Here is a 26781-nt window from a genome sequence, read left to right as displayed (position 1 = left end):
ACAGTTCCCCCTGCTGTACCATGGGCGACCTAGTTGTAATGTGGACCTAAACCTCCGCCATGTAGCAGACACCCCCCCCCCCCCCTCAGGTGAGTTGTATTGCCCAAAACTTCCTCTTGTCCAAGTAACACAGGTATGTCCCAACTGCGGCCCTCCAGCATTTGCAAAACTGCGTATCCAATCATACCCTGACACAGCAATGCTTACGCTGTGTCAGGGCATGCTTGGATGTGTAGTCTCTCAAGTGCCGGAGGGTTGCATTTGGGACAAAGGCCGATGTAACCTACTTGTTTGCAAGTGTTGCTTGTACCTTGTCTTTGGATGACACAATACTATTCTCTTCCACAGGTCTTGCGAAGTATCCTTCCCGATTTGCAGGAACCAGCCTGGATGTCAAGGGACACAACAGCTCCCCTGCTGTACCATGGGCGACCTACCACAATACCACTGCATCTCTGAAATGCCATATTTTACATTTTATTTACTAATAATTTAAATAAAACACACAAAACTTCTCATTGTAAAAATGTATTGAAGAATAGTATTTTATTTTGGATTAAAAAATAAAATGTAATAAAACAAAAAAGTAGTGTTTGTTCTTCTTTACATTCTTTTCTTGTGTAGATATCTGTGAAAAAAAAATTCCATATTAAGTAGAGATGAGCGCCTGAAATTTTTCGGGTTTTGTGTTTTGGGTTCGGTTCCGCGGCCGTGTTTTGGGTTCGAACGCGTTTTGGCAAAACCTCACCGAATTTTTTTTGTCGGATTCGGGTGTGTTTTGGATTCGGGTGTTTTTTTCAAAAAACACTAAAAAACAGCTTAAATCATAGAATTTGGGGGTCATTTTGATCCCAAAGTATTATTAACCTCAAAAACCATAATTTACACTCATTTTCAGTCTATTCTGAATACCTCACACCTCACAATATTATTTTTAGTCCTAAAATTTGCACCGAGGTCGCTGTGTGAGTAAGATAAGCGACCCTAGTGGCCGACACAAACACCGGGCCCATCTAGGAGTGGCACTGCAGTGTCACGCAGGATGTCCCTTCCAAAAAACCCTCCCCAAACAGCACATGATGCAAAGAAAAAAAGAGGCGCAATGAGGTAGCTGTGTGAGTAAGATTAGCGACCCTAGTGGCCGACACAAACACCGGGCCCATCTAGGAGTGGCACTGCAGTGTCACGCAGGATGGCCCTTCCAAAAAACCCTCCCCAAACAGCACATGACGCAAAGAAAAAAGAGGCGCAATGAGGTAGCTGTGTGAGTAAGATTAGCGACCCTAGTGGCCGACACAAACACCGGGCCCATCTAGGAGTGGCACTGCAGTGTCACGCAGGATGTCCCTTCCAAAAAACCCTCCCCAAACAGCACATGACGCAAAGAAAAAAAGAGGCGCAATGAGGTAGCTGTGTGAGTAAGATTAGCGACCCTAGTGGCCGACACAAACACCGGGCCCATCTAGGAGTGGCACTGCAGTGTCACGCAGGATGTCCCTTCCAAAAAACCCTCCCCAAACAGCACATGACGCAAAGAAAAAAAGAGGCGCAATGAGGTAGCTGACTGTGTGAGTAAGATTAGCGACCCTAGTGGCCGACACAAACACCGGGCCCATTTAGGAGTGGCACTGCAGTGTCACGCAGGATGTCCCTTCCAAAAAACCCTCCCCAAACAGCACATGACGCAAAGAAAAAAAGAGGCGCAATGAGGTAGCTGACTGTGTGAGTAAGATTAGCGACCCTAGTGGCCGACACAAACACCGGGCCCATTTAGGAGTGGCACTGCAGTGTCACGCAGGATGTCCCTTCCAAAAAACCCTCCCCAATCAGCACATGATGCAAAGAAAAAGAAAAGAAAAAAGAGGTGCAAGATGGAATTGTCCTTGGGCCCTCCCACCCACCCTTATGTTGTATAAACAAAACAGGACATGCACACTTTAACCAACCCATCATTTCAGTGACAGGGTCTGCCACACGACTGTGACTGATATGACGGGTTGGTTTGGACCCCCCCCAAAAAAGAAGCAATTAATCTCTCCTTGCACAAACTGGCTCTACAGAGGCAAGATGTCCACCTCATCATCACCCTCCGATATATCACCGTGTACATCCCCCTCCTCACAGATTATCAATTCGTCCCCACTGGAATCCACCATCTCAGCTCCCTGTGTACTTTGTGGAGGCAATTGCTGCTGGTCAATGTCTCCGCGGAGGAATTGATTATAATTCATTTTAATGAACATCATCTTCTCCACATTTTCTGGATGTAACCTCGTACGCCGATTGCTGACAAGGTGAGCGGCGGCACTAAACACTCTTTCGGAGTACACACTTGTGGGAGGGCAACTTAGGTAGAATAAAGCCAGTTTGTGCAAGGGCCTCCAAATTGCCTCTTTTTCCTGCCAGTATAAGTACGGACTGTGTGACGTGCCTACTTGGATGCGGTCACTCATATAATCCTCCACCATTCTATCAATGTTGAGAGAATCATATGCAGTGACAGTAGACGACATGTCCGTAATCGTTGTCAGGTCCTTCAGTCCGGACCAGATGTCAGCATCAGCAGTCGCTCCAGACTGCCCTGCATCACCGCCAGCGGGTGGGCTCGGAATTCTGAGCCTTTTCCTCGCACCCCCAGTTGCGGGAGAATGTGAAGGAGGAGATGTTGACAGGTCGCGTTCCGCTTGACTTGACAATTTTGTCACCAGCAGGTCTTTCAACCCCAGCAGACTTGTGTCTGCCGGAAAGAGAGATCCAAGGTAGGCTTTAAATCTAGGATCGAGCACGGTGGCCAAAATGTAGTGCTCTGATTTCAACAGATTGACCACCCGTGAATCCTTGTTAAGCGAATTAAGGGCTCCATCCACAAGTCCCACATGCCTAGCGGAATCGCTCCGTGTTAGCTCCTCCTTCAATGTCTCCAGCTTCTTCTGCAAAAGCCTGATGAGGGGAATGACCTGACTCAGGCTGGCAGTGTCTGAACTGACTTCACGTGTGGCAAGTTCAAAGGGCATCAGAACCTTGCACAACGTTGAAATCATTCTCCACTGCGCTTGAGACAGGTGCATTCCACCTACTATATCGTGCTCAATTGTATAGGCTTGAATGGCCTTTTGCTGCTCCTCCAACCTCTGAAGCATATAGAGGGTTGAATTCCACCTCGTTACCACTTCTTGCTTCAGATGATGGCAGGGCAGGTTCAGTAGTTTTTGGTGGTGCTCCAGTCTTCTGTACGTGGTGCCTGTACGCCGAAAGTGTCCCGCAATTCTTCTGGCCACCGACAGCATCTCTTGCACGCCCCTGTCGTTTTTTAAAAAATTCTGCACCACCAAATTCAAGGTATGTGCAAAACATGGGACGTGCTGGAATTTGCCCATATTTAATGCACACACAATATTGCTGGCGTTGTCCGATGCCACAAATCCACAGGAGAGTCCAATTGGGGTAAGCCATTCCGCGATGATCTTCCTCAGTTGCCGTAAGAGGTTTTCAGCTGTGTGCGTATTCTGGAAAGCGGTGATACAAAGCGTAGCCTGCCTAGGAAAGAGTTGGCGTTTGCGAGATGCTGCTACTGGTGCCGCCGCTGCTGTTCTTGCGGCGGGAGTCCATACATCTACCCAGTGGGCTGTCACAGTCATATAGTCCTGACCCTGCCCTGCTCCACTTGTCCACATGTCCGTGGTTAAGTGGACATTGGGTACAACTGCATTTTTTAGGACACTGGTGAGTCTTTTTCTGACGTCCGTGTACATTCTCGGTATCGCCTGCCTAGAGAAGTGGAACCTAGATGGTATTTGGTAACGGGGGCACACTGCCTCAATAAATTGTCTAGTTCCCTGTGAACTAACGGCGGATACCGGACGCACGTCTAACACCAACATAGTTGTCAAGGCCTCAGTTATCCGCTTTGCAGCAGGATGACTGCTGTGATATTTCATCTTCCTCGCAAAGGACTGTTGAACAGTCAATTGCTTACTGGAAGTAGTACAAGTGGGCTTACGACTTCCCCTCTGGGATGACCATCGACTCCCAGCAGCAACAACAGCAGCGCCAGCAGCAGTAGGCGTTACACGCAAGGATGCATCGGAGGAATCCCAGGCAGGAGAGGAATCGTCAGAATTGCCAGTGACATGGCCTGCAGGACTATTGGCATTCCTGGGGAAGGAGGAAATTGACACTGAGGGAGTTGGTGGGGTGGTTTGCGTGAGCTTGGTTACAAGAGGAAGGGATTTACTGGTCAGTGGACTGCTTCCGCTGTCACCCAAAGTTTTTGAACTTGTCACTGACTTATTATGAATGCGCTGCAGGTGACGTATAAGGGAGGATGTTCCGAGGTGGTTAACGTCCTTACCCCTACTTATTACAGCTTGACAAAGGGAACACACGGCTTGACACCTGTTGTCCGCATTTCTGGTGAAATACCTCCACACCGAAGAGCTGATTTTTTTGGTATTTTCACCTGGCATGTCAACGGCCATATTCCTCCCACGGACAACAGGTGTCTCCCCGGGTGCCTGACTTAAACAAACCACCTCACCATCAGAATCCTCCTGGTCAATTTCCTCCCCAGCGCCAGCAACACCCATATCCTCCTCATCCTGGTGTACTTCAACACTGACATCTTCAATCTGACTATCAGGAACTGGACTGCGGGTGCTCCTTCCAGCACTTGCAGGGGGCGTGCAAATGGTGGAAGGCGCATGCTCTTCACGTCCAGTGTTGGGAAGGTCAGGCATCGCAACCGACACAATTGGACTCTCCTTGTGGATTTGGGATTTCGAAGAATGCACAGTTCTTTGCTGTGCTGCTTTTGCCAGCTTGAGTCTTTTCATTTTTCTAGCGAGAGGCTGAGTGCTTCCATCCTCATGTGAAGCTGAACCACTAGCCATGAACATAGGCCAGGGCCTCAGCCGTTCCTTGCCACTCCGTGTCGTAAATGGCATATTGGCAAGTTTACGCTTCTCCTCCGACAATTTTATTTTAGGTTTTGGAGTCCTTTTTTTTCTGATATTTGTGTTTTGGATTTGACATGCTCTGTACTATGACATTGGGCATCGGCCTTGGCAGACGACGTTGCTGGCATTTCATCGTCTCGGCCATGACTAGTGGCAGCAGCTTCAGCACGAGGTGGAAGTGGATCTTGATCTTTCCCTAATTTTGGAACCTCAACATTTTTGTTCTCCATATTTTAATAGGCACAACTAAAAGGCACCTCAGGTAAACAATGGAGATGGATACTAGTATACAATTATGGACTGCCTGCCGAGTGCAGACACAGAGGTAGCCACAGCCGTGAACTACCGTACTGTACTGTGTCTGCTGCTAATATAGACTGGTTGATAAAGAGATGTCTATGTAACTATGTATGTATAAAGAAGAAAGAAAAAAAAACCACGGTTAGGTGGTATACAATTATGGACGGACTGCCTGCCGAGTGCAGACACAGAGGTAGCCACAGCCGTGAACTACCGTACTGTACTGTATCTGCTGCTAATATAGACTGGTTGATAAAGAGATGTCTATGTAACTATGTATGTATAAAGAAGAAAGAAAAAAAAACCACGGTTAGGTGGTATACAATTATGGACGGACTGCCTGCCGAGTGCAGACACAGAGGTAGCCACAGCCGTGAACTACCGTACTGTACTGTGTCTGCTGCTAATATAGACTGGTTGATAAAGAGATGTCTATGTAACTATGTATGTATAAAGAAGAAAGAAAAAAAAACCACGGTTAGGTGGTATACAATTATGGACGGACTGCCTGCCGAGTGCAGACACAGAGGTAGCCACAGCCGTGAACTACCGTACTGTACTGTGTCTGCTGCTAATATAGACTGGTTGATAAAGAGATGTCTATGTAACTATGTATGTATAAAGAAGAAAGAAAAAAAAACCACGGTTAGGTGGTATACAATTATGGACGGACTGCCTGCCGAGTGCAGACACAGAGGTAGCCACAGCCGTGAACTACCGTACTGTACTGTGTCTGCTGCTAATATAGACTGGTTGATAAAGAGATGTCTATGTAACTATGTATGTATAAAGAAGAAAGAAAAAAAAACCACGGTTAGGTGGTATACAATTATGGACGGACTGCCTGCCGAGTGCAGACACAGAGGTAGCCACAGCCGTGAACTACCGTACTGTACTGTGTCTGCTGCTAATATAGACTGGTTGATAAAGAGATGTCGTAGTAGTATGTATGTATAAAGAAGAAAAAAAAACCACGGTTAGGTGGTATACAATTATGGACGGACTGCCTGCCGAGTGCAGACACAGAGGTAGCCACAGCCGTGAACTACCGTACTGTGTCTGCTGCGACTGGATGATAAATGATATAAAAAATATATATATATCACTACTGCAGCCGGACAGGTATATATTATATATTATATAATGACGGACCTGCTGGACACTGTCTGTCAGCAGAATGAGTTTTATTTTTATAGAATAAAAAAAACAACAACACACAAGTGAAGTCACACGACGAGTGTTTAACTTTTTCAGGCAATCACAATATAAGTATACTACTAACTATACTGGTGGTCAGTGTGGTCAGGTCACTGGTCAGTCACACTGGCAGTGGCACTCCTGCAGCAAAAGTGTGCACTGTTTAATTTTAATATAATATTATGTACTCCTGGCTCCTGCTATAACCTATAACTGGCACTGCAGTGCTCCCCAGTCTCCCCCACAATTATAAGCTGTGTGAGCTGAGCAGTCAGACAGATATATAATATATATAGATGATGCAGCACACTGGGCTGAGCCTGAGCAGTGCACACAGATATGGTATGTGACTGAGTCACTGTGTGTATCGCTTTTTTCAGGCAGAGAACGGATATATTAAATAAACTGCACTGTCTGGTGGTCACTCACTATATAATATTATGTACTCCTGGCTCCTGCTATAACCTATAACTGGCACTGCAGTGCTCCCCAGTCTCCCCCACAATTATAAGCTGTGTGAGCTGAGCAGTCAGACAGATATATAATATATATAGATGATGCAGCACACTGGGCTGAGCCTGAGCAGTGCACACAGATATGGTATGTGACTGAGTCACTGTGTGTATCGCTTTTTTCAGGCAGAGAACGGATATATTAAATAAACTGCACTGTCTGGTGGTCACTCACTAGTAAACTCTCTGCACTCTCTACACTTCTACAGTACTCCTCCTAGTCCTAAGCTCCAGTAAATCTCTCTCTTTTATAATCTAAATGGAGAGGACGCCAGCCACGTCCTCTCCCTATCAATCTCAATGCACGTGTGAAAATGGCGGCGACGCGCGGCTCCTTATATAGAATCCGAGTCTCGCGATAGAATCCGAGCCTCGCGAGAATCCGACAGCGTCATGATGACGTTCGGGCGCGCTCGGGTTAACCGAGCAAGGCGGGAAGATCCGAGTCGCTCGGACCCGTGAAAAAAAACATGAAGTTCGTGCGGGTTCGGATTCAGAGAAACCGAACCCGCTCATCTCTAATATTAAGTAAAGACACTAATGTCATGTTCATTCCTTTCCCAAGAACATTTGTGGAACCACACAGTCCAGCATGACCCATTGCTGGACTGTGTTGTTCCCCAGGGTCAGACGGTCCAAAGTGGCAGAGTCAAGACAGTGGTCAGCACTTGTTTGAAGGTTCACAATTTGATAATTACTCACACAGGGATGTAGAAACAGCGGGCTGCTGCACTTCCACCTCGTCGTCCGACTCATCCTGTAAGAGATCCGGCCTGAAGTAGGGACCAATACTCGACGCAAGTCCGCTGCTGGTCCGTGGCACCTCTGTTTGCAAAAGAAGAAAAAAAAACAATAAAGTTAATAAAACAAAAATGGCAACACCCCCCCCCCCCATACCCAAAAAAACCATAACCAAAAAATAAAAACCTTCTCCATCCGGTGGTGCCGCTGCTCCAGGAGCTTCACTTGTCCTCAATTCTGGAGACTTTTCAAGGGTATGGCTGGATACGTCTACACGGCTGTCTTCAAACCCTAGAAAAGTCTCGTCCGTTAACCCTGTTGATTCAAACAGTTCGGGTGATGAGTCCACAAGGGTAGTGTCTTGTTCAGGCTCTTCGGTCACAGTCCCAGATCTCCTGGAGAGATGACGAGCTGGTGATGGCCTGCGCGCAGGAGCTGTAGTTTGGCGCCCAGCTGGTGGTGTGGTCGCCAACGGTGTCTGGCGCGCAGGTGATGGTCTGCGCGCTGACGATGTATGTCACGCAGGTGATGGTCAGCGCGCTGCTGATGCTTGCTGCGCAGGTGATGGTCCACGTGCTGCTGCCGATGCCTGCTGCGCAGGTGATGGTCCGCATGCTGCCAATGTCCTGCGCGCAGGTGATGTCCTCTGGGCAGGCGTGTCTGGAGGAAAGAACAAACACATTAGCAAATTTAAAAAAAAAATGTAGTACAGCTCATCTGAATGTATTCATACCATCAGGCCTCCTTTTGGACTGCTTTTCTCCCGCCGTCTTCCGTCTTCTGGGCGGTTCTTCCTCCTCGGGAAAGCCAGCAGGACGTCTGGAGTCCACACCTCCGCGAACTCCTTGGACCATGGCAGGGTTCATGCGCCTTTTAATAACTTGCTCCCAGGGTAGCCACTTCAAATTGAGAGCCGGACCACCTCTCGTAGCTGTCTCATGTCGGCGCTGAATCCCCATCTTCTTCTTGGTCTGTCTGCGGCAATCACTGTACCGCTTCATGCAGTTTGTGGTGCTCCGGCCGTTTCCAGATACTGCAGTGACTTGTCTCGCGATGGCATCCCAAATGTTTTGCTTTGTCTTAGCTGCTGTGGACTGTGCCCTTGGTCCATACAGAACATCGTAGGACCTGTAGACGCCATCCACTAGGGCACAGTTTTCCGCCTCAGTGTATCTGGGTCCACGCGGCTTCTTCTGTCCTGCGTCTTCACCAGAGGCTTCCTTCTCCGACTGATCCTCTGGCTGGCTTCTTGCCTTTAGGGATAAAAAAAACATGCAGTTAATATGATTGGTATGTACCTGTGAGTGTGTCAGTATCCCTGGCAGTGCGCAAAGATACCTGTAGGTGTGCATGGCAGTGCGCAAACTAGGGTGTGTCAAGTTGGATGCTATTGTGTCTGCAGGTGTTGTCAGTATTTACCTTTCTAGGCCTTTTCTTTTTCTTTCGCTTTTCCCTTTGGTCCCTTGACGACCGCGGCTGGTCAGTGGATGCCTGTTCTGTCGTATCCTCCTCCTGCGTCGGCTCCCACTCCTCATTGCTATGCAGGGAAAATTCTTCTGAGTGGTGGGGGGAAGGGGGGGGATCGGGGCCGCTTGTCCCTGGACATCTCTGTTGTAAAAATAAAAAATATTTTTACAAATTTAACACACACTACATAATTACATGCAACCACACGTCATTCTGCTGGGACCCCAGTGCTCAAGCAGGACCAAACACACATAAAAAAAACGCAGCCAAACAAGCCAAAACCCCCATACAAGCATCCCTGCACATGCTGGAGGTCAACCACTGCTAAAAAAAGGAGACAAAAAACATGTTTGGCAAACAAACGACAGCACATGTCGACCACATGGAAGATACCGACACGCTCAAAGTCACCCCAAACAAACCAAAAAGCATCCCTGAACATGCTGGAGATACACCAGTGCTAAAGTAGGAGCAAAAAAAAAGTGTTTGGCAAACAAACGACATCACATGTCGACCACATGGAAGATACCGACACACTCAAAGTCACCCCAAACAAGCTAAAAAGCATCCCTGCACATGCTGGAGGTACACCAATGCAAAAGCATGACCCAAAAAACATTTTATGAAAAAAAAAACGTGAAAAACTACCCCCAAACACAACTCCAAAAACAACATGCAGCGATACAAGCAGGACCTGCAGCAATCCAAACAGGACCTGTATACACATACCTACACACATATACATACCCCAAACACCCCAAAGCAACGCCACATGTACACCTCATGGCACCTCCCCCCACCACCCAAGCATTACATACGGCTCTCTTACCTCATCCAAAACAGTAGCCAAGCACTCAGAACAACACCCATACACTACACAAACACATACATGCAACGCCAGACCACATGTGGTACTTGCCTACAAATGTAGAAATTGCTCCAAAAACGACTCTCCTCCGGGGTAACAGGTATCCTGTCCGTCCTGGATTAAAGCCTGCTGAGTGTATAAACGATACCACAGCAAAGAAACCCACTTTGATCGCACTGCAACACCTCCACTCCACACTGCAGGGTCACAAAATGGCTGCTAAGAACGCAGCAAACAAGCCCTATATAGGGCTCCAAACGGCGGGAAGTCGAATCCAGGACGCCCACTACTCGATTGGTCCATTATTCGACAAGGGGAGTGTCGAATGAGTTATGTATTGAATATGTAGAATTCATGGTCCCGGGTGGAGGGTTTCGGCTGTCGAGCAGTGTCGAATCCTAAAACGGTCGAAACAAAGCCGCAATTCATCCGGAATTGCATATACCCCTATGACAGGTTTGCAAGGTTGACTCAAGGATGAGAAACAAGAAAAACACAACAGACAAGACAACATAAATCACTCAACTGTCAACTGACAGTGTCCGATCACTTCTATACGGAGGGGAATATTCTAGAATGTTTGCGGAGTGAATAAGTAGAATATTTGTGTGTCTCAACTTCTAGAATGTGTCAGTAGATTTCCCTATGCACTCACGGGATACAATCAATTTGCCGACTGTCGGGATCCCAGCAGTCAGGATACCGATGCCGGAATCCCGACAGCTGACAATGCCGACAGTTGGAATCTCGGCGCACAGGAGCTATTCCCACTCGTGGGAGACACAAAATGGCGTGGGTGACACGATACGGTGGCGATGCCAGCGCAGCTCCTGCGCACTGGCAGGGGGCTAACCACCGTTTCCCAGATCGCAGCGGCTGCGTGTGACATCATGCAGCCACTGCGGCCCGCCCACCCAATGGTCCGGACACGCCTCTGTTGTCCGGACTGCGTGCACGGCCCTCCAGCCCCGCGACTGCAATCAGGCAGAGGCAATCACACCATTGAGATGGCTACACATGCGCAGTGCGCCTGCCGTGGGTGCACACTGCGCATAGTAAATCAGACTGCGATCCCGGTCGCTGCGGAAATGCAGTCTGAATTACCCCCTTAGTCTTAAAAATAACTTTTAGTCACTACCAACCAGTTGTGGCTGTTGTCTGTGAGCTGCAGTTCAGACCACGACGCCACGTATAGTGCGTGAAGGGGTGGGTGGGGCAGAGGAGAGGGTGGAGGCAGCTTAATACTCATATATAAACTTTATAGTACCTTTACTGTTGGTTGGCCGTCCCTGGGGATCAGCAAGGCTGTTGTGTGTATCAAAACCACTGCTGCACCAGTTGCGACACTGTTCTCGGCTTCTCTTTTCTCTATAACCCGCCCCCAGACTCCCATTGGCTAGTTACACTGTGTGTGACTGTGTCTGTATGTATAGCACAATGGAACATGGCATGTAAAAATAATGCGGCTGCTGCAATGTAGCACTTTACGGGGGTCATTCCGAGTTGTTCGCTCGTTGCCGATTTTTGCAACGGAGCGATTAAGGCAAACATGCGCATGGTACGCAGTGCGCATGCGGTAAGTATTTTAGCACAAAACTTAGTAGATTTACTCATGTCCGAACGAAGAATTTTCATCGTTGAAGTGATCGGAGTGTGATTGACAGGAAGTGGGTGTTTCTGGGCGGAAACTGGCCGTTTTGTGGGAGTGTGCGGAAAAACGCAGGCGTGCCAGGAAAAAAACGCGGGAGTGGCTGGAGAAACGGGGGAGTGGCTGGCCGAACACAGGACGTGTTTGCGACATCAAACAAGGAACGAAACGGGCTGAGCTGATCTCAATCTGTGAGTAGGTCTGGAACTACTCAGAAACTGCTAAGAATTTTCTATTCGCAATTCTGCTAATCTTTCGTTCGCTATTCTGCTAAGCTAAAATACACTCCCAGAGGGCGGCGTCCTAGCGTGTGCAATGCTGCTAAAATCTGCTAGCGAGCGAACAACTCGGAATGACCCCCTATGTACAGATTTATAGGCCCTACACACTGGCCGATTTTTTGAAAGATATGAACGATCTCGTTCATAAATGAACGAGAACTCGTTCATATCTTTCAGTGTGGAGGCTCCAGCGATGAACGATGCGCGTCCCCGCGCTCGTTCATCGCTGGTCCCCCGTCGGCTGTGCATGCAGGCCAATATGGACGATCTCGTCCATATTTGCCTGCACTTCAATAGAGCCGCGTGACGGGGGGAGTGAAGAAACTTCACTCCCCCCGTCACTGCCCCCCCCCCGCCGCCGGGTTGCTCGTCGGCCGTATCCACCGTCGGGCAGCTCGGCGGCGGATCGGCCAGTGTGTAGGGCCCTTTAGACTTGGGGGAATACAGCTGAACGCATTAAAGTCTCTTATGGAAAAAACTCTACCGCAATTTATTGGCCAACGGTGGTATTGGGCAATTCAATTGTGGACATTTTTTTTGTTCCGTGAACACTGGCACATTTTCGTGATTGTGTTACAAAATAGTTTGTTATTGCAGATTTTTTTCTGCTGCCTTGGGCAGGTGAAAAAAATCCATGATACTGCTGACGGTCGGATCTAATTGAAATAATTTGCTGCTGCTAACTGAATCCCTCCCTCAGTATTTTTTTATTTAACATGCCTTAAGGTGCTCAGACCCCTCCATGAGGGAGAAAATGCTCTGTTCCTGTACTTTCCTGGTAATGTATGATTGCCTGTGGTCAGTAGCGGATCTTGCCACGGGCAAGCAGGACTTTTGCCCGGGGCGCCGCCTTCCGGAGGGCGCTGGCGCCATCCGGAGGGCGCCGCACCGTGGCAAGATCCGCCACTGCTGCCCGCTGTGTCCCCCGTCCGCCTCCGCTGCCCGCTGTGTCCCCGCCTCCTATGAAGGAAACTAGACGCTATGCGTCTAATTTCCCTTCGTGGAGAGTACCTTTGCTGAGCGGTGCGCGATGACGTCATCGCGCACCGCACAGCAAAGGTACTCTCCACGAAGGGAAACTAGACGCATAGCGTCTAGTTTCCCTTCGTGGAGAGGACCTTTTGCTGTGCGGTGCGCGATGACGTCATCGCGCACCGCTCAGCATTCAAGCGGCGCTAGTGATGTACAGGGGGCGTAACTGGCCACACCCCCTGTATTAGGCCACACCCCGTTTCCTGCCCGGGGCGCAGAGCGGGCTTGAACCGGCCCTGCCTGTGGTGAGCTAGTTAATTGATAAGAAAGGTGTTTCACCACAGGTGATGGCAATCATACATTACCAGGAAAGTCCAGGAACAGCATTTTCTCCCTCATGGATAGAGACAGGTAGGCAAGTATGCAGAAAATACATCTGAATTCTTTGTAGTAAAAAAAAAAACATGAATGCACATATCCAGAAAGCGTCACTTACCACATATTTATTTATACAGGTATCAAACAAAGGTTTGGAACATGTTTACATAACATGAATTGCTGAACTTTACTGAGCGGGTCTGGGACTGAGGGTCGACAGCACAAAGGTCGACACACCTTAGGTCGACGCCAATTGGTCGACACACCTTAGGTCGACATGGACAAAAGGTCGACATGGACAAAATGTCGACAGGAACAAGGTCGACATGGAAAAAGGTCGACATGAGTTTTTTATGGGTTTTTTGTGTCGTTTTCTTCGTAGAGTGACCGGGAACCTCAATTAGTGCACCGCGTTCCCTCGTATGGCTCGCTTCGCTCGCCATGCTTCGGGCATGGTGCCTTCGCTTCGCTCGGCACACTTTACCATTCCAATCGTAGTCCACGTGGATAGTTATGTATGAAAAGGTTCAAAAAAAGAAAAAAATCGTGAAAAACTCATGTCGACCTTTTTCCATGTCGAACTTTTTCCTGTCGACCTTTTTCCATGTCGACCTTGTGTCCATGTCGACCCTCATGGAGAGGGTCAGGTAGGCAAGTATGATTTTCTGACAGCAGAAACATCTGGAAATATATATACTTATGTGTCCTTACTCTCCTATTTCTGTGTCCCCCAGAGACCATGCAAGACCCTTCAAGAAATTCAGGTGAGTTAAATGTAAGGTTAAATAGAGATGAGTGGAATTGTGTGTGGATAGTTTCATAGCCCTGCAATGTTCCAGTGGTGCAATCTCTGTGTTTTGCTTGTAATGCCATGTAATAAAAACAATGAAATACAAATATGTCCTACAGTATATCCACCCAATAAATAAAACAGGGCCAGTTCTTGTCATGTACAGGACAGGTACCTCTCTGAAAAGTATCCCCATGCTGAATACCAATCTATCTCATTGGGAGATGTACTAAGCCTGATAAGTGATAAATATCACTGTGATAAAGCACCAGCCAATCGGCTCCTAACTGCCATGTCACAGGCTGTGTTTGAAAAATGACAGTTAGGAGCCGATTGGCTGGTGCTTTATCACAGTGATATTTATCACTTTTCAAGCTTAGTACATCTGGCCCACTGCCTGCAAACTGGTGGAAACAGCTTCTAGTAACCACTGTGCGTGCGCACACAGTGAGATGTGATTACAGTGTTCGCGGGGCGGCATTACGGGGGATACGTTGGGTTGGTGTGTTGTCAGAAATTGGGGTGGGTTCGGGGTGGCTGTGGGCTGGCTGCAGACGCAGGGGGCATCCACAAATCAGCTGTCTGGTATTTGCGTGCTGGGCTGCCTTGCCCTGTGCTGGGCGACCCCCAGCATGCGATCGCAGCCACTTGCAGTTTTGCTAAATTAGCAAAACTGCTTGGTGACCCTCTGAAGTCCCAGTTATTCTGTCTTTGGAGAAGGTTTGCCTTTAGGTACCACAAGTTCTGCTGAGCTAACCTGTTCTTTATTATCCATCTGTGTCAATGGCAGATTTTACCTACGGGCTGCAGCGCCCCCCAGCAAAAATCTGCCACCCCCGATGAGCTGCCAGTAATTGCAGTGACTTCCCATTGAAAGCACTTTCTGCTAATCACATGCTAGACAAGCAGCGTGGACTGCGATTGGTAGAAAAGTGCTACCAGTGGCGATCCACTTCTCTGCCTTTATTCAGCTCTAATTTTCCTAGAGGGCTGTAGTCGATGCAGTGTGCATGCAGACCCTAGAAACCACAGGGTAAATAGGGGGTGGGGATGTGCATGCACACCCTAGAAACCATGGGGGAAATTTGGGGGTGGGGAAGTGCATGCAGACCTTAGAAACCACAGGAGAAATTGGGGTTGGGGGGTGTGCATGCACAAGTTCACATGCCAGCCATAATGTGTTCCTATGGGCTGCAGCCGAAGCAGTTCCTAGAAGCCAGAAGCTTGTGTGCATAAGAAGCCTGGGGTGTTTGCTGCTCATATGGGCAGATCTGGGTATGAGGCTGGATCAAAAGAACAGCTGATAGTAATAACAGCTACTTACAGAAGTAGATACAAAAATAAGATAATCCCTGCGCACTCTGGAGCAGCTACAGTAGATATTAACGTGAATATGTCACCATACACAAACCAAATATACAAGACAAATTACAATAGTTAACGCCTTCCGTTGCGCACTCAAGGTAACAAATATTCGAAGCATATACAAAAACTTGTATGGTTAATGCACACAAATAAATACTACCAATTTGTGTTCAATGTCCGTTCATTGGGCCTAATTCAGACCTGTTCGCTTGCTAGGGTTTTTTTTGCAGTCCTGCGTTCGCATAGTCGCTGCCCATAGGGGAGTGTATTTTCGCTTCGCAAGTGTGCAAACGCATGTGTAGCAGAGCTGTACAAACAGATCTTGTGCAGTCTCTGAGTAGCCCAGGGATTACTCAGCCGCTGCGATCACTTCAGCCTGTCCGGGACCAGAATTGACGTCAGGAACCCTCCCTGGAAACGCATGGACACGCCTGTGTTTTTCCAACCACTCCCAGAAAACGGTCAGTTGACACCCACAAACGGCTTCTTCCTGTCAATCTCCTTGTGAAGACCCGTGCAAATGGATTCTTCGCACAAACCCATCGCTGAGCAGCGATCTGCTTTGTACCCATGCGATGCACCTGCGCACTGCGGTGCAGACGCATGCGCAGTTTAGACCTGATCGCAGGCTGTATGAAAACGCAGCCTAGCGATCAGGTCTGAATTAGGCCCAATGTCTTTAACAGCGGCTGTGTAGTCCTAACGAGTTTTTGTGTACTCTTCGAATATTTGTTACCTTGAGAGCGCGAAGGAGGGTTTTAACAATTGTAATTTGTCTTTTACTTGCACAAGTGTATGGATGGGAGTGGTGCAGCCGCATAGATGTGGGCAACTGACTGCCAGGCCCTAGATAATCAGCCATTTGTAGACACACCAGGAGTGGTAAAACAAATGGTTGATGATCTTGGTACATTAGAGGAATGTTCTAGGGCATGGCAATTACAGTTTAATGGCAAAAAAAATTAAATCATGCACTTGGGTCTCAAAACTCCAAAGGCTAAATATAATATTAATGGCACTATGCTGGAAACTACTGAGGAGGAAAGGGATCTAGATGTCACTATTTCAGGTGACTTGAAGGCAGGTAAGCAATGTAACAAAGCAATGAAGAAGGCTAGTCAGATGCTTGGTTGCATAGGGAGAGGAATCAGCAGCAGAAAGAAGTAATAATGCCACTGTATAGGTCATTGGTATGGGTTACATACAATATCCCGGTGGTCAGGATGCCAGCAGTAAAAATAGCGACTGCAGCATCCAGACACTGGAAATCCCGACAAGGTAGCTAAAGTGCCCTACACATTGGCTGGTTTGCCGCCAAGGTACCCGATGGTTGATACAGCCGACCCGGCTGCGGGGGAGGGGGGGTGATGGGGGGGAAGAAAGTTTCTTCACTTCCCCCCCATCACCTGTCCCCATAGCCCTGCATGCTAAAATGGATGAGATTGTCCATATTGGCTTGCATGCATAAATGAGCCGGCACCAACGATGAACGATCGCAGTGCTGCACATCATTCATTGTTGGTGCATACACAATGAAAGATATGAATGTCATCTTGTTCATTAATGAACAAGATCGTTCATATCTCTCAGTGTAATCGCGAAGTGTGTAGGGCCTAATACCTAACCCTCCCTCCCTGTAGCCTAAACCTACCCCCCCCCCGCAGCATAACCCTCCCAGGTGGTGCTTAACCCCCCACCCTGCAGCCTAAATATAACCCTCCTTGGGGATGCCTAACCCTAACCCTCACACCCTCTCAGCCAAACCCTCCCCCCACAGCCTGAACCTAACCGCCCCCTCCCCATGGCTTACCTATAATGGGTGGCGGCAGGTCCTTGTTTGGGATCCCGGCCTTCGGGATACCGGCGCCAGCATTGTTATCCTTGGAGGGATACAGGCATCAGTATGCTCATTAGAGCCAGGATTCTGGTGTCGGTATTACGAACATCGGGATTCCAGATCCTGACCGCATCTCATTGGTACGTGCTGCTGTGTTCAATTCTGGAGGTCATATCTTCAGAAGGCTATTAATACATAAGAGACTGTGCAAAGAAGGACAACTAAAATGGTGCATGGCCTACATCACAAAACTTACCCGAAATACAAAAAGAAATCTCAACATGTATAGTTTGGAGCAGAGAAGGGAAAGGGCGGACATGATAGACGCTTTCAAATATATTAAGGATTTTAACAAAGTCCAGGAGGGAAACATTCTTCAAATGAAGAGAAGTATTAGAACACAAGGACATGCACTGAAACTGGAGGGAGGGAGGTTCAGGGGAAATTTGAGGAAAAATTATTTCACAGGAAGGGTAGTAGAAAAGTGGAATAGCCTGGGATAGATATAAGGATATCCTTACAAGGAAATAAGGACCAAATAAGGTTTGAGGTAAAAATATGGTAAAAAAGGGGCAGACTAGATGGGCCAAATGGTTGTCGGCCACCATCAAAATCTCTGTTACGTGTGAATATCTTTGATCCTAAGCATACATTGTAATCAGAAAATGTCCTAATTTTTACATAATGGTGTGACATGGGAACAGATAGACTGGAAAGAAAAAGTATTTGTTAAACGATGAAAAGCATATTGTGTGGGAAACAAAATGCTAATTGATTTGTGCTTACCTATTCGCGGTGATACTTGATGTAGGATTGAATACACATTTTCTACTATAAGACAGCTTCTCAAATGTGGTCCTCAAGGCACCCCAACAGTCCAGGTTTTAGGTATATCCATGGCTCCGCATAGATGGTTAAATCAAACTAACTGAGGTGCCGATTGAAGGGCTAATTCAGCTAGCCCCGCAGAAGTGCTAATTTCTGCACTTCCATTGTTACCACTCTGCGAAGTTTTCTTCCAAATCCATCCAGTGGAAATCTCAAAATAGGCTCCCTGTGTCAAAGTTCTGCCCAGCCTACACCAACGGGAGGTTTGATTAGGTCCCCAACCCTCTAGTATGTCTTCTGGGTTCCAGTGTTACCACTCTGAAGTTTTCTTCCAAATCCATCCAGTGGCAGGCCCCGAAAAGGTGCCGGGTCAAAGATCTGGCCAGCGTACACCAACTGTAGGTCTGAGTATGGGGATTCTATTATCAGGAAGACAGATAGGGCAATCTGGTACCGGGACCTTGATCGCCGTACAGTCTGTTGTCTCCCGTGTGCTCGGGTACGGCACATTGCGGACCGGGTAGAAGATTGTTGGGAGGGGCCAGGAACGACCTGGCGGTCTTGGTGCACGTTGGCACCAATGACAAAGTTAGTGGTAGGTGGGATGTCCTTAAGAAAGATTACAGGGACCTAAGACAAAAATGAAAGGCAAGGACATCTAAGGTAATATTCTCTGAAATATTACCTGTGTCACGCGCTAGTCCAGGAAGGCAGAGGGAGATTAGGGAGGTAAATGTGTGGCTTAGAGACTGGTGTAGGAAGGAGGGGTTTGTGTTCTTAGAACACTGGGCGGACTTCTCAGTCAGGCGCCATCTTTTTTTGTCGCGATGGACTGCACCTGAATGAGGAGGGGGCTGCGATGCTGGGGGAAGGATGGTTAGAAGGTTGGAGATTTTAAACTAGGTGCCTGGGGGGAGGGATTAGAAAGAATTAGTGGGACAACTAGAGAGCGAAGAATAGTGGGATGGATAACGTATAATGGGGGTGGAGAGGGGGGAAAGAGAAAAATAGTCAGTAATGGTAATTTAAGGGAAACCCAGGTTCCTACGGAAACGTTATGTACAACAAAACTTGCGGATCAGGGAATTACTAAACTTTATGTGTATGATTGCAAATGCGAGAAGCCTAACAAGTAAAATGGGGGAATTAGAGACAATTGCACTTACTGATCAATATGACATAATAGGCATTACTGAGACATGGTGGGACGATTCTCACGACTGGGCGGCAAACATTGAGGGGTACACCCTCTTCAGGAGAGATAGGACTAATAAAAAGGGAGGTGGTGTTTGTCTCTATGTTAAACCATTCTTAAAACCATATTTAAAGGAGGTCATTTACGAGGGGACTGGAGATGACATAGAGGCATTATGGGTTGAGATTTCGAGTGGGGGTAAAGATACAAAAAAACTTTTAATAGGAACATGCTATAAACCGCCAGATATTAGTGTGGCTGACGAATTACAACTCTTGTAGCAAATCGAAAAAGCTGCATGTATTGGGGATGTCATTATTGTTGGGGACTTTAATTACCCGGATATAAACTGGAACATAGAAACAGCTAGGGGAAACAGGTTCTTAAACAGGCTAAAAAATCATTACTTGTCCCAGGTAACTGAGGAACCAGCTAGGCAAAGGGCTATACTGGACCTAGTACTAACTAATAATGAGGAAATAATAACAAATACTAAAGTAAGGTAGACCCTAGGTAATAGAGATCACAATATGATTACATTCGATATCAGCTTCCAAAACAACAACAATATAAGGGTTTAACGAAGACTTTTAACTTTAGGAAAGCTAATTTCACATTGCTGAAACAAGCAATGAAGGACATCAATTGGGCAATTGTATTTCATGGTAAGAATACTGCTGAAATGTGGGACGTTGTTACAACTGCGCTCAATAAGTACACTAATTTATATATTCGCAAAGTCAACAAAAACAGAAGTAGGAAATTCAAACCGATGTGGCTTAATAAGAAGGTCAAGGAACATATGGATAAAAAAAGGCGTGCTTTCAAAACATTTAAGTCTGACGGAACAGTGGAATCATTCCAGTTCTACAAGGAATGTAACAAAAAATGCAAAAAAGCAATCAGAGCAGCTAAAATAGAAAACGAAAAACAAATCGCAAAGGAGAGTAAAACAAACCCCAAAAAGTTCTTTAAGTATATAAACGGTAAAAGGTTAAAAAGAGAGAATATTGGGCCTTTAAAGGGCGAGTTGGATGTCTTGATTAATAAGGAAAAAGCGGATCTATTTAATAAATTCATTACATCAGTATTCACGAAAGAGGACAGGTTGACGAGAGTAGAGCATAACATAAACTATAATAACGACCCGTTGCTTGGTACTTGGTTAAACGAGGGAGTAGTCCGGGAGAGACTAAGTAAAATTTAAGATAAATAAATCTCCTGGGCCGGATGGACTCCACCCCAGGGTTCTCAACATAGAGATATCGAAACCTCTATATCTGATTTTCAGCGAGTCAATTAGATCAGGAATGATACCAAAGGACTGGCGTATAGCAGAGGTAGTCCCAATATTTAAAAAGGGTAGTTAAACGCTCCCCGGGAACTATAGACCGGTAAGTTTGACATCTATAGTGGGGAAAATACTAGAAGGTATATTAAGGGATAGCATACTAGAGTACTTGGATACCTCCAAGGTTATTACTAGGAATCAGCATGGATTTGTGAAGGACAGGTCATGTCAAACTAAATTAATAAGCATCTATGAGAAAGTGAGCGATAATATTGATCAGGGTCAAGCAGTGGATGTGATCTTTTTGGACTTCGCTTAGGCCTTTGAAAAAGTTCCACACAGGAGACTAATTCTCAAACTAAGAGAGATTGGGGTAGAAAACACTTTGTACTTGAAAGAGTAATTGGCTGTTTAATAGGGAACAGCGAGTGTGGATTAATGGAATGTACTCTGAATGGGCTTCAGTACTCGGTGGAATACCGCAGGGTTCAGTACTCAGGCCATTGCTGTTTAACATATTCATCAATGACCTAGGAGAGGGACTGTAAAGCACAGTGTCAATTTTCGCAGATGATACTAAACTATGTAGAATAATTAGTTCAGATAAGGATGTTGAGTCTCTGCAGAATGACTTATCTAGACTGGAGGTCTGGGCGGATAAATGGAGAATGAGGTTCAATATAGACAAATGTAAAGTTATGCGCTTTGGGACTAAGAACAATCAGGCAGCCTATAAACTAAATGGGGAAAATGTAGGGATAACGGTAGTTGAAAAAGATTTGGGAGTGCTCATCAATAATAAACTTGGTAGCAGTATGCAATGTCAAAATACAGCAACAAAGGCTAATAAGGTGTTATCATGCATAAAACGGGGTATGGAGACAAGGAATGAGAGTGTAATCCTGCCACTGTATAAATCATTGGTGCGGCCACACCTGGAATATTGTGTGCAATTTTGGGCACCGCACTATAAAAAAAGATATCTTGGAATTCGAAAGGGTTCAGAGGCAAGCCACTAAACTGGTTAAGGGGTTAGAGGCACTGGATTATGAGGAAAGACTTAAAAGGTTAGATATGTTCACACTAGAAAAGAGGCGACTAAGAGGGGGACATTATTAATATTTATAAATACATTAAGGGACAATACAAGGATTTATCAAACGATTTGTTTACCAAAAAAACATTACATAGGACACGAGGACACCCCCTGAGGTTAGAAGAAAAAAATTCCATACTCAACGGAGAAAAGGGTTCTTCACAGTAAGAGCAATAAGGATTTGGATTTGGAATTCTCTGCCAGAGAAGGTAGTAATTGTGGACTCAATCAATAAGTTTAAAAATGGATTAGATAAATTCTTAACAGAAAAAAATATCCAGGGACACAACATTTAATTAACAAAAAATATATATATTTTTTATAATATAGGTTGAACTCGATGGACAATTATCTTTTTTCAACCTCAACAACTATGTAACTATGTCTTCTAGGCAGTGTCGGACTGGGGCATGAAGGGTCCACCGGGGAAATGCAGTGGTAGGGGGACCATGTTTACAGGCTTGGACAATAATTAGTGCATGGTCTGGGCCCCTTGATAATTCAAGTAATGATGGAGAGGTAAAAGCTGTCGCCCATGGGTCAGCGGGTGGAGCTAAGGACTATAGGGGGGGTGGCGGTGATCTACACTCTGCAAGGAACCAGGGAGTCCAGACCTGCTCAAAAGCATGATCCCGATCATGTAGATAATACGTAATCCTCTCCATTGATGCAAAATGCCAAATTTTGGCTTTAAGAGAGGAGAGCGAGGGGGGAGAAGGGTTTTTCCAATTGAGAACAATCAGCGATTTTGACGCGGTTAGAATATGTGTAGCCAATTTTTTGGAGAATTTATAAAGGATTTGGGGAGAATAACATAGCAGAAAGGTCCAGGGATCTTTCGACATGGGAGATCCCATAAGGGAATTCAGGAGGGAGTGGACTAGGTTCCAGAAGGGAACAATGACTGACTGGGCAGGTCCACCATGTATGGAGCATAGTGCCTCTGCATCCGCAATTTCTCCAACAATTTGGGGAGGAAGACGGGAAGAGTTTACTGAGTCCATCAGGGATATAGTACCAACGATAATAAATCTTGTATGCCGTCTCTTTGAAAGCAGTTGCAATAGAGCTCCTAGCTATCCCCAGTCTCATGTCCTCCCAGTCCTCATTATCCGGGGGCGATCCAAGTTCACGTTCCGTAGCAAGTTCGTAAGATCTGGTAGAGGGAAGGGTAGAGTCTAACAGAAGAGAATAAAGTTGGGATATCAAGCCTTTGGAGAGATGAGAATTTTTACATATATTTTCAAAGGAGGTGAGGTCGCGGAGTAAAGCGGAAGAGGGCAAGGAATTTTAAAAAATGGCGGATTTGTAGGAATTGGAAGAGGGATTAAGTGTATGCGAAGGAACCTTCTGTTGAAGATCAGGTAACCATTGGCCCTGATCGGCAAAATCAACTGGGAACTTGAAGCCCAACTGCGACCATGTACGGAACCTCGTAATCGAGAGTCCAGGAGGGAACAGAGGGTTCTGCCAAATAGGGGTCAAGGGTGAGGGAGTGGAGGTGAGGTTCAACTTCACAGAGTGAGTCCCAAATTTTAAGATTAAATTTAATAGTGGGGAGTAATTTGGACGTCGGGGGACAAGAGGTGGAGGATAAACCCCATAAGGGGGTCAGGTCAGGAAGGTTAACATAGGCTGACTCAATATTCAACCAGGAGACAGAGCCAGGGGGAGCGTAAGAGGTGACAATATGAGAGAGGTGTGAGGCCAGATAGTAGAGTTTGATATCAGGGAGACCTCTACCGCCTGCGGCGGTCGACCTCTTCAAGGTGCTGGCGGCAATATGGGGGGGCCTGTGGTTCCAAATAAAGCGGACAAGGGCTTTCTGAATGTTGCGAAGGAAGGAGGCAGGGACAGCCACAGGGAGAGTCTGAAAAAGATAGAGGCATTTGGGAATTATATTCATTTTAACCGATATGATCCTACCCAGCCACGAAATAAACAGACCATTCCAGGGCGTCAAGTCAGCCTGGGTTTTAGAGAGAAGAGGTGAAAAGTTTTCGTGAAAGAGAGAGTCGTAGCGAGAGGTCAAATAAATCCCCAGGTATTTGATCTTTGTGGGCTGCCATCGAAAGCTGAAGTTGGCGCGAAGAGAGTCAGCATCCTTAGAAGGGACATGAAGTAGCATAGCCTCTGACTTGGAATAGTTGATCTTATAGCCCAAGATAAGACTATAAGAGTGTAGGACCAAGAATAAATTTGGGAGTGAGATATGCTGCAGAGTCAAGGATAGTAGGATATCATCCGCAAAGAGAGAAATTTTGGGGTTGAGATGGCCCACGTGTATGCCATGTATACCCTGATGGGATCGAATTTGAGAGGCAAGCGGTTCGATAATGAGGGCAAATATCAATGGGGACAGAGGGAAACCCTGATGAGTGCCATTAGAAATGCGAACTGGGGCAGACGGGACGCCATTGATCAAGACCGTAGCAGTAGGGGTGGAGTATAGTGCCAGGACACCAGTGAGGAAAACACCAGATAGACCATAGGCTTCCAGAGCGGCTCTCGGGAAAACCCAGGAGATCCGGTCAAAGGCTTTTTCAGCATCCAAGGAGAGCATGATAGTAAGGGATCTCCTGGAGATCGAGATATGGATAAGATCGATAGCACGTCTGGTATTATCCCTCGCCTGGCGGCCCAGAATAAACCCCACTTGGTCATAGTGAACGAGGGAAGGGAGATAAGGGTTTAAGCAAGGCATTCCCAACCGCGGTCCTCAAGGCACACCAACAGTGCAGGTTTTATTGATATCCAGGCTTCAGCACAGATGGTTAAATCAAAATAACTGAGGTACTAATTAAGTCACCTGTGTTCAAGCCTGGATATCACTAAAACCAGGAATGTTAGTGTGCCTTGAGGACCGTGGTTGTGAAACACTGGTTTAAGCGGTTAGCCAATATTTTGGCAAATATTTTCGAATCTAAGTTCAGGAGGGAGATAGGGCGGTAACTAGCACAGTTAAGGGCGTCCTTGCCTTCTTTAGGGATCACCACAATCCTGGCCTCCAACATCTCAGGAGGAAAAGAGTCGCCATGGACAATCTTGTTAAACAGGGAGTGAAGGTGGGGAGAGAGAAGGTCGGAAATTTTTTTTATAGTACAAAGCCGTAAACCCATCAGGGCCAGGGGATTTGCCAGTTTTCTGTGCGAGTATAGTTTGAGCAATTTCTTCCACTGAGATCTCACTGTTGAGATGGTCCATGGCGTCCTGAGGGAGTTTGGGCAGGTTAGAAGCAGAGAGAAAGTGAGAGATCAGATCCAAGTGGGGTGGAGAAGATGAGGCAGTCGAGGGGGACGGTAGATTGTACAAGCCATCATAGGAGGATTGGAAGGCGGCCCTGATGGCAACCGGATCATGAACCAAATGGTTACGGGGGTCTCTAATAGAGATAATATTTGTTTTGGCCCTAGCGGTCCGGAGACGTGCCGCCAGGAGTTTGTCTGCTTTATCACCCTTTTCATAGAAAGACTGGCAAAGCCATTTAAGGCGTTTGGACACTCGACTTGAGAGAAGGAGATCAAGTTCCGCTTTAACTTTACGGAGTTCAGACAAAACAGGCTGGTCGGGGGACGCCTTATGCTGAGTTTCAAGGGTGTGAAGTTTAACAGAGAGTTCGTTAAACTGGGTGAGAGACTGTTTCTTGGCCCTAGAGGCTAGACTAATAATATGACCCCGAAGAACTACCTTATGTGCTAACCAGAGAGTGGATCTAGAGATATCTGGGGAGTCATTCAGGGCAAAGTAGTCGGAGAGCTTGTCCTGAAGCTGGGACCAAAACTCCGGGTTATGAAGAAGAGGGTCATTAAGACGCCATGTCATGGGACGGGGGCGAGAGAGTAAGCCAGAGAGATCACAGGTAATAGGGGCATGGTCTGACCATATAAGTGGATAAATATGGGCGGAATGGAGGTTCAGAGTGAATTCGTGGCTGAGGAGGATCATATCAATACGGGAGTAGGAGTTATGAGGCGAAGAATAAAAAGTGTAGTCTCGCGCAGAGGGGTCTTTTACCCTCAAGGAGTCGTAGAGGAACTGGGACTTCATGAGACGGAGGAGAGACCTAGAGCGAAGGGAGTCTGATGAGGAGGTCGAGGGCAGAGGGGGAGAGCGATCCAAGGAGGGGTTCAGAACAGAATTAAAATCCCCTGCTAGTATGAGTTCCCCCTGTCAGACTCGAGTAAGGAGGGTGTCTAATTTAGCAAAGAACAGCTCTTGATGCTGGTTAGGGGCATATACATTAGCTATGGTACATAGTTTATTGTTGAGTTTTCCCACCAGAACAAGGAACAGACACGCTTTATCAACGTGTGTATCAAGAAGCTTAAAGGTGAGGTGGCGGGCAATCAGGATCGCGACTCCCCGTATTTTAGCCGTATGATCGCATGCATAAAAGGAGTCAGGGTAAGGCTTACATTGAAGCGAAGGGTGTGAATTAAGTAGGAAGTGAGTCTCCTGGAGCAAGACCAAGTCGCCTTTATGGAGTTTGAGAGATGCAAAAAGCTTTCCCCATTTATGGCTTTACATTAAAGGAAAGGACCCGAAGACCCATGGGCAAACAGGAGGGAAATGTAGGCCTGAAGTGGCAGCACAGAGAAGTAAAGAAGTAGGTAGGAAAGACTAGAGACTTAAAACAGTGTGGTCAGAAGGAAGGGAGGAAAGGGGGGAAACTGGGAGGGAGGGGTAACTGGTCATCCGGTGGTAGAGGCCAGGTCCGGAGGCGCTGACAGGGGGAAGGGATACTAGGCACCAGAAGGGCACCTAGGTCAGCTGGAGGGCCATGAGCCCCTAGGGGGTGCAGCAAGGCTTCCAGGCGGAGCATCACAAAGCACGCAGGAGCGGGTGGGAGACAGACCCCTCCCCCCCGAAGAACCTGAGGGAAAAAGCTAGAGGGAAAAAAACAAGAACGAAGTGCAAAAGAAGCGCTAATATCAAAAAATAATAGAAGAGGAGGAAAACATAGGAGAGACGGATTATCACATTGTAATAACGGCTAATAACATAACAGCTGAAAATCGACTAAGGGTGCAAAAAATCAAGACAAGGCAACTCAAAGGTGA

General features: G+C 46.9%; 1 protein-coding gene across 2 annotated transcripts in view; it reads left to right on the top strand.

The window, feature by feature from the left end:
- LOC134969285 (transmembrane protein 272-like) overlaps positions 1-26781 on the top strand; it is a 182328-nt gene that overhangs the window by 33865 nt on the left and 121682 nt on the right. For both annotated transcript variants that reach the window (XM_063945133.1, XM_063945134.1), the window contains exon 2: positions 14054-14083. In XM_063945133.1, the coding sequence (XP_063801203.1) occupies positions 14059-14083 (25 nt within the window). In that variant the 5' untranslated portion in view covers positions 14054-14058. The remainder of the gene's footprint in view (positions 1-14053; positions 14084-26781) is intronic.

This window comes from Pseudophryne corroboree, chromosome 11, assembly GCF_028390025.1.
Source record: "Pseudophryne corroboree isolate aPseCor3 chromosome 11, aPseCor3.hap2, whole genome shotgun sequence".
Lineage (NCBI taxonomy): Eukaryota > Metazoa > Chordata > Amphibia > Anura > Myobatrachidae > Pseudophryne > Pseudophryne corroboree.
This window is presented reverse-complemented; position numbering and strand designations above follow the sequence as displayed.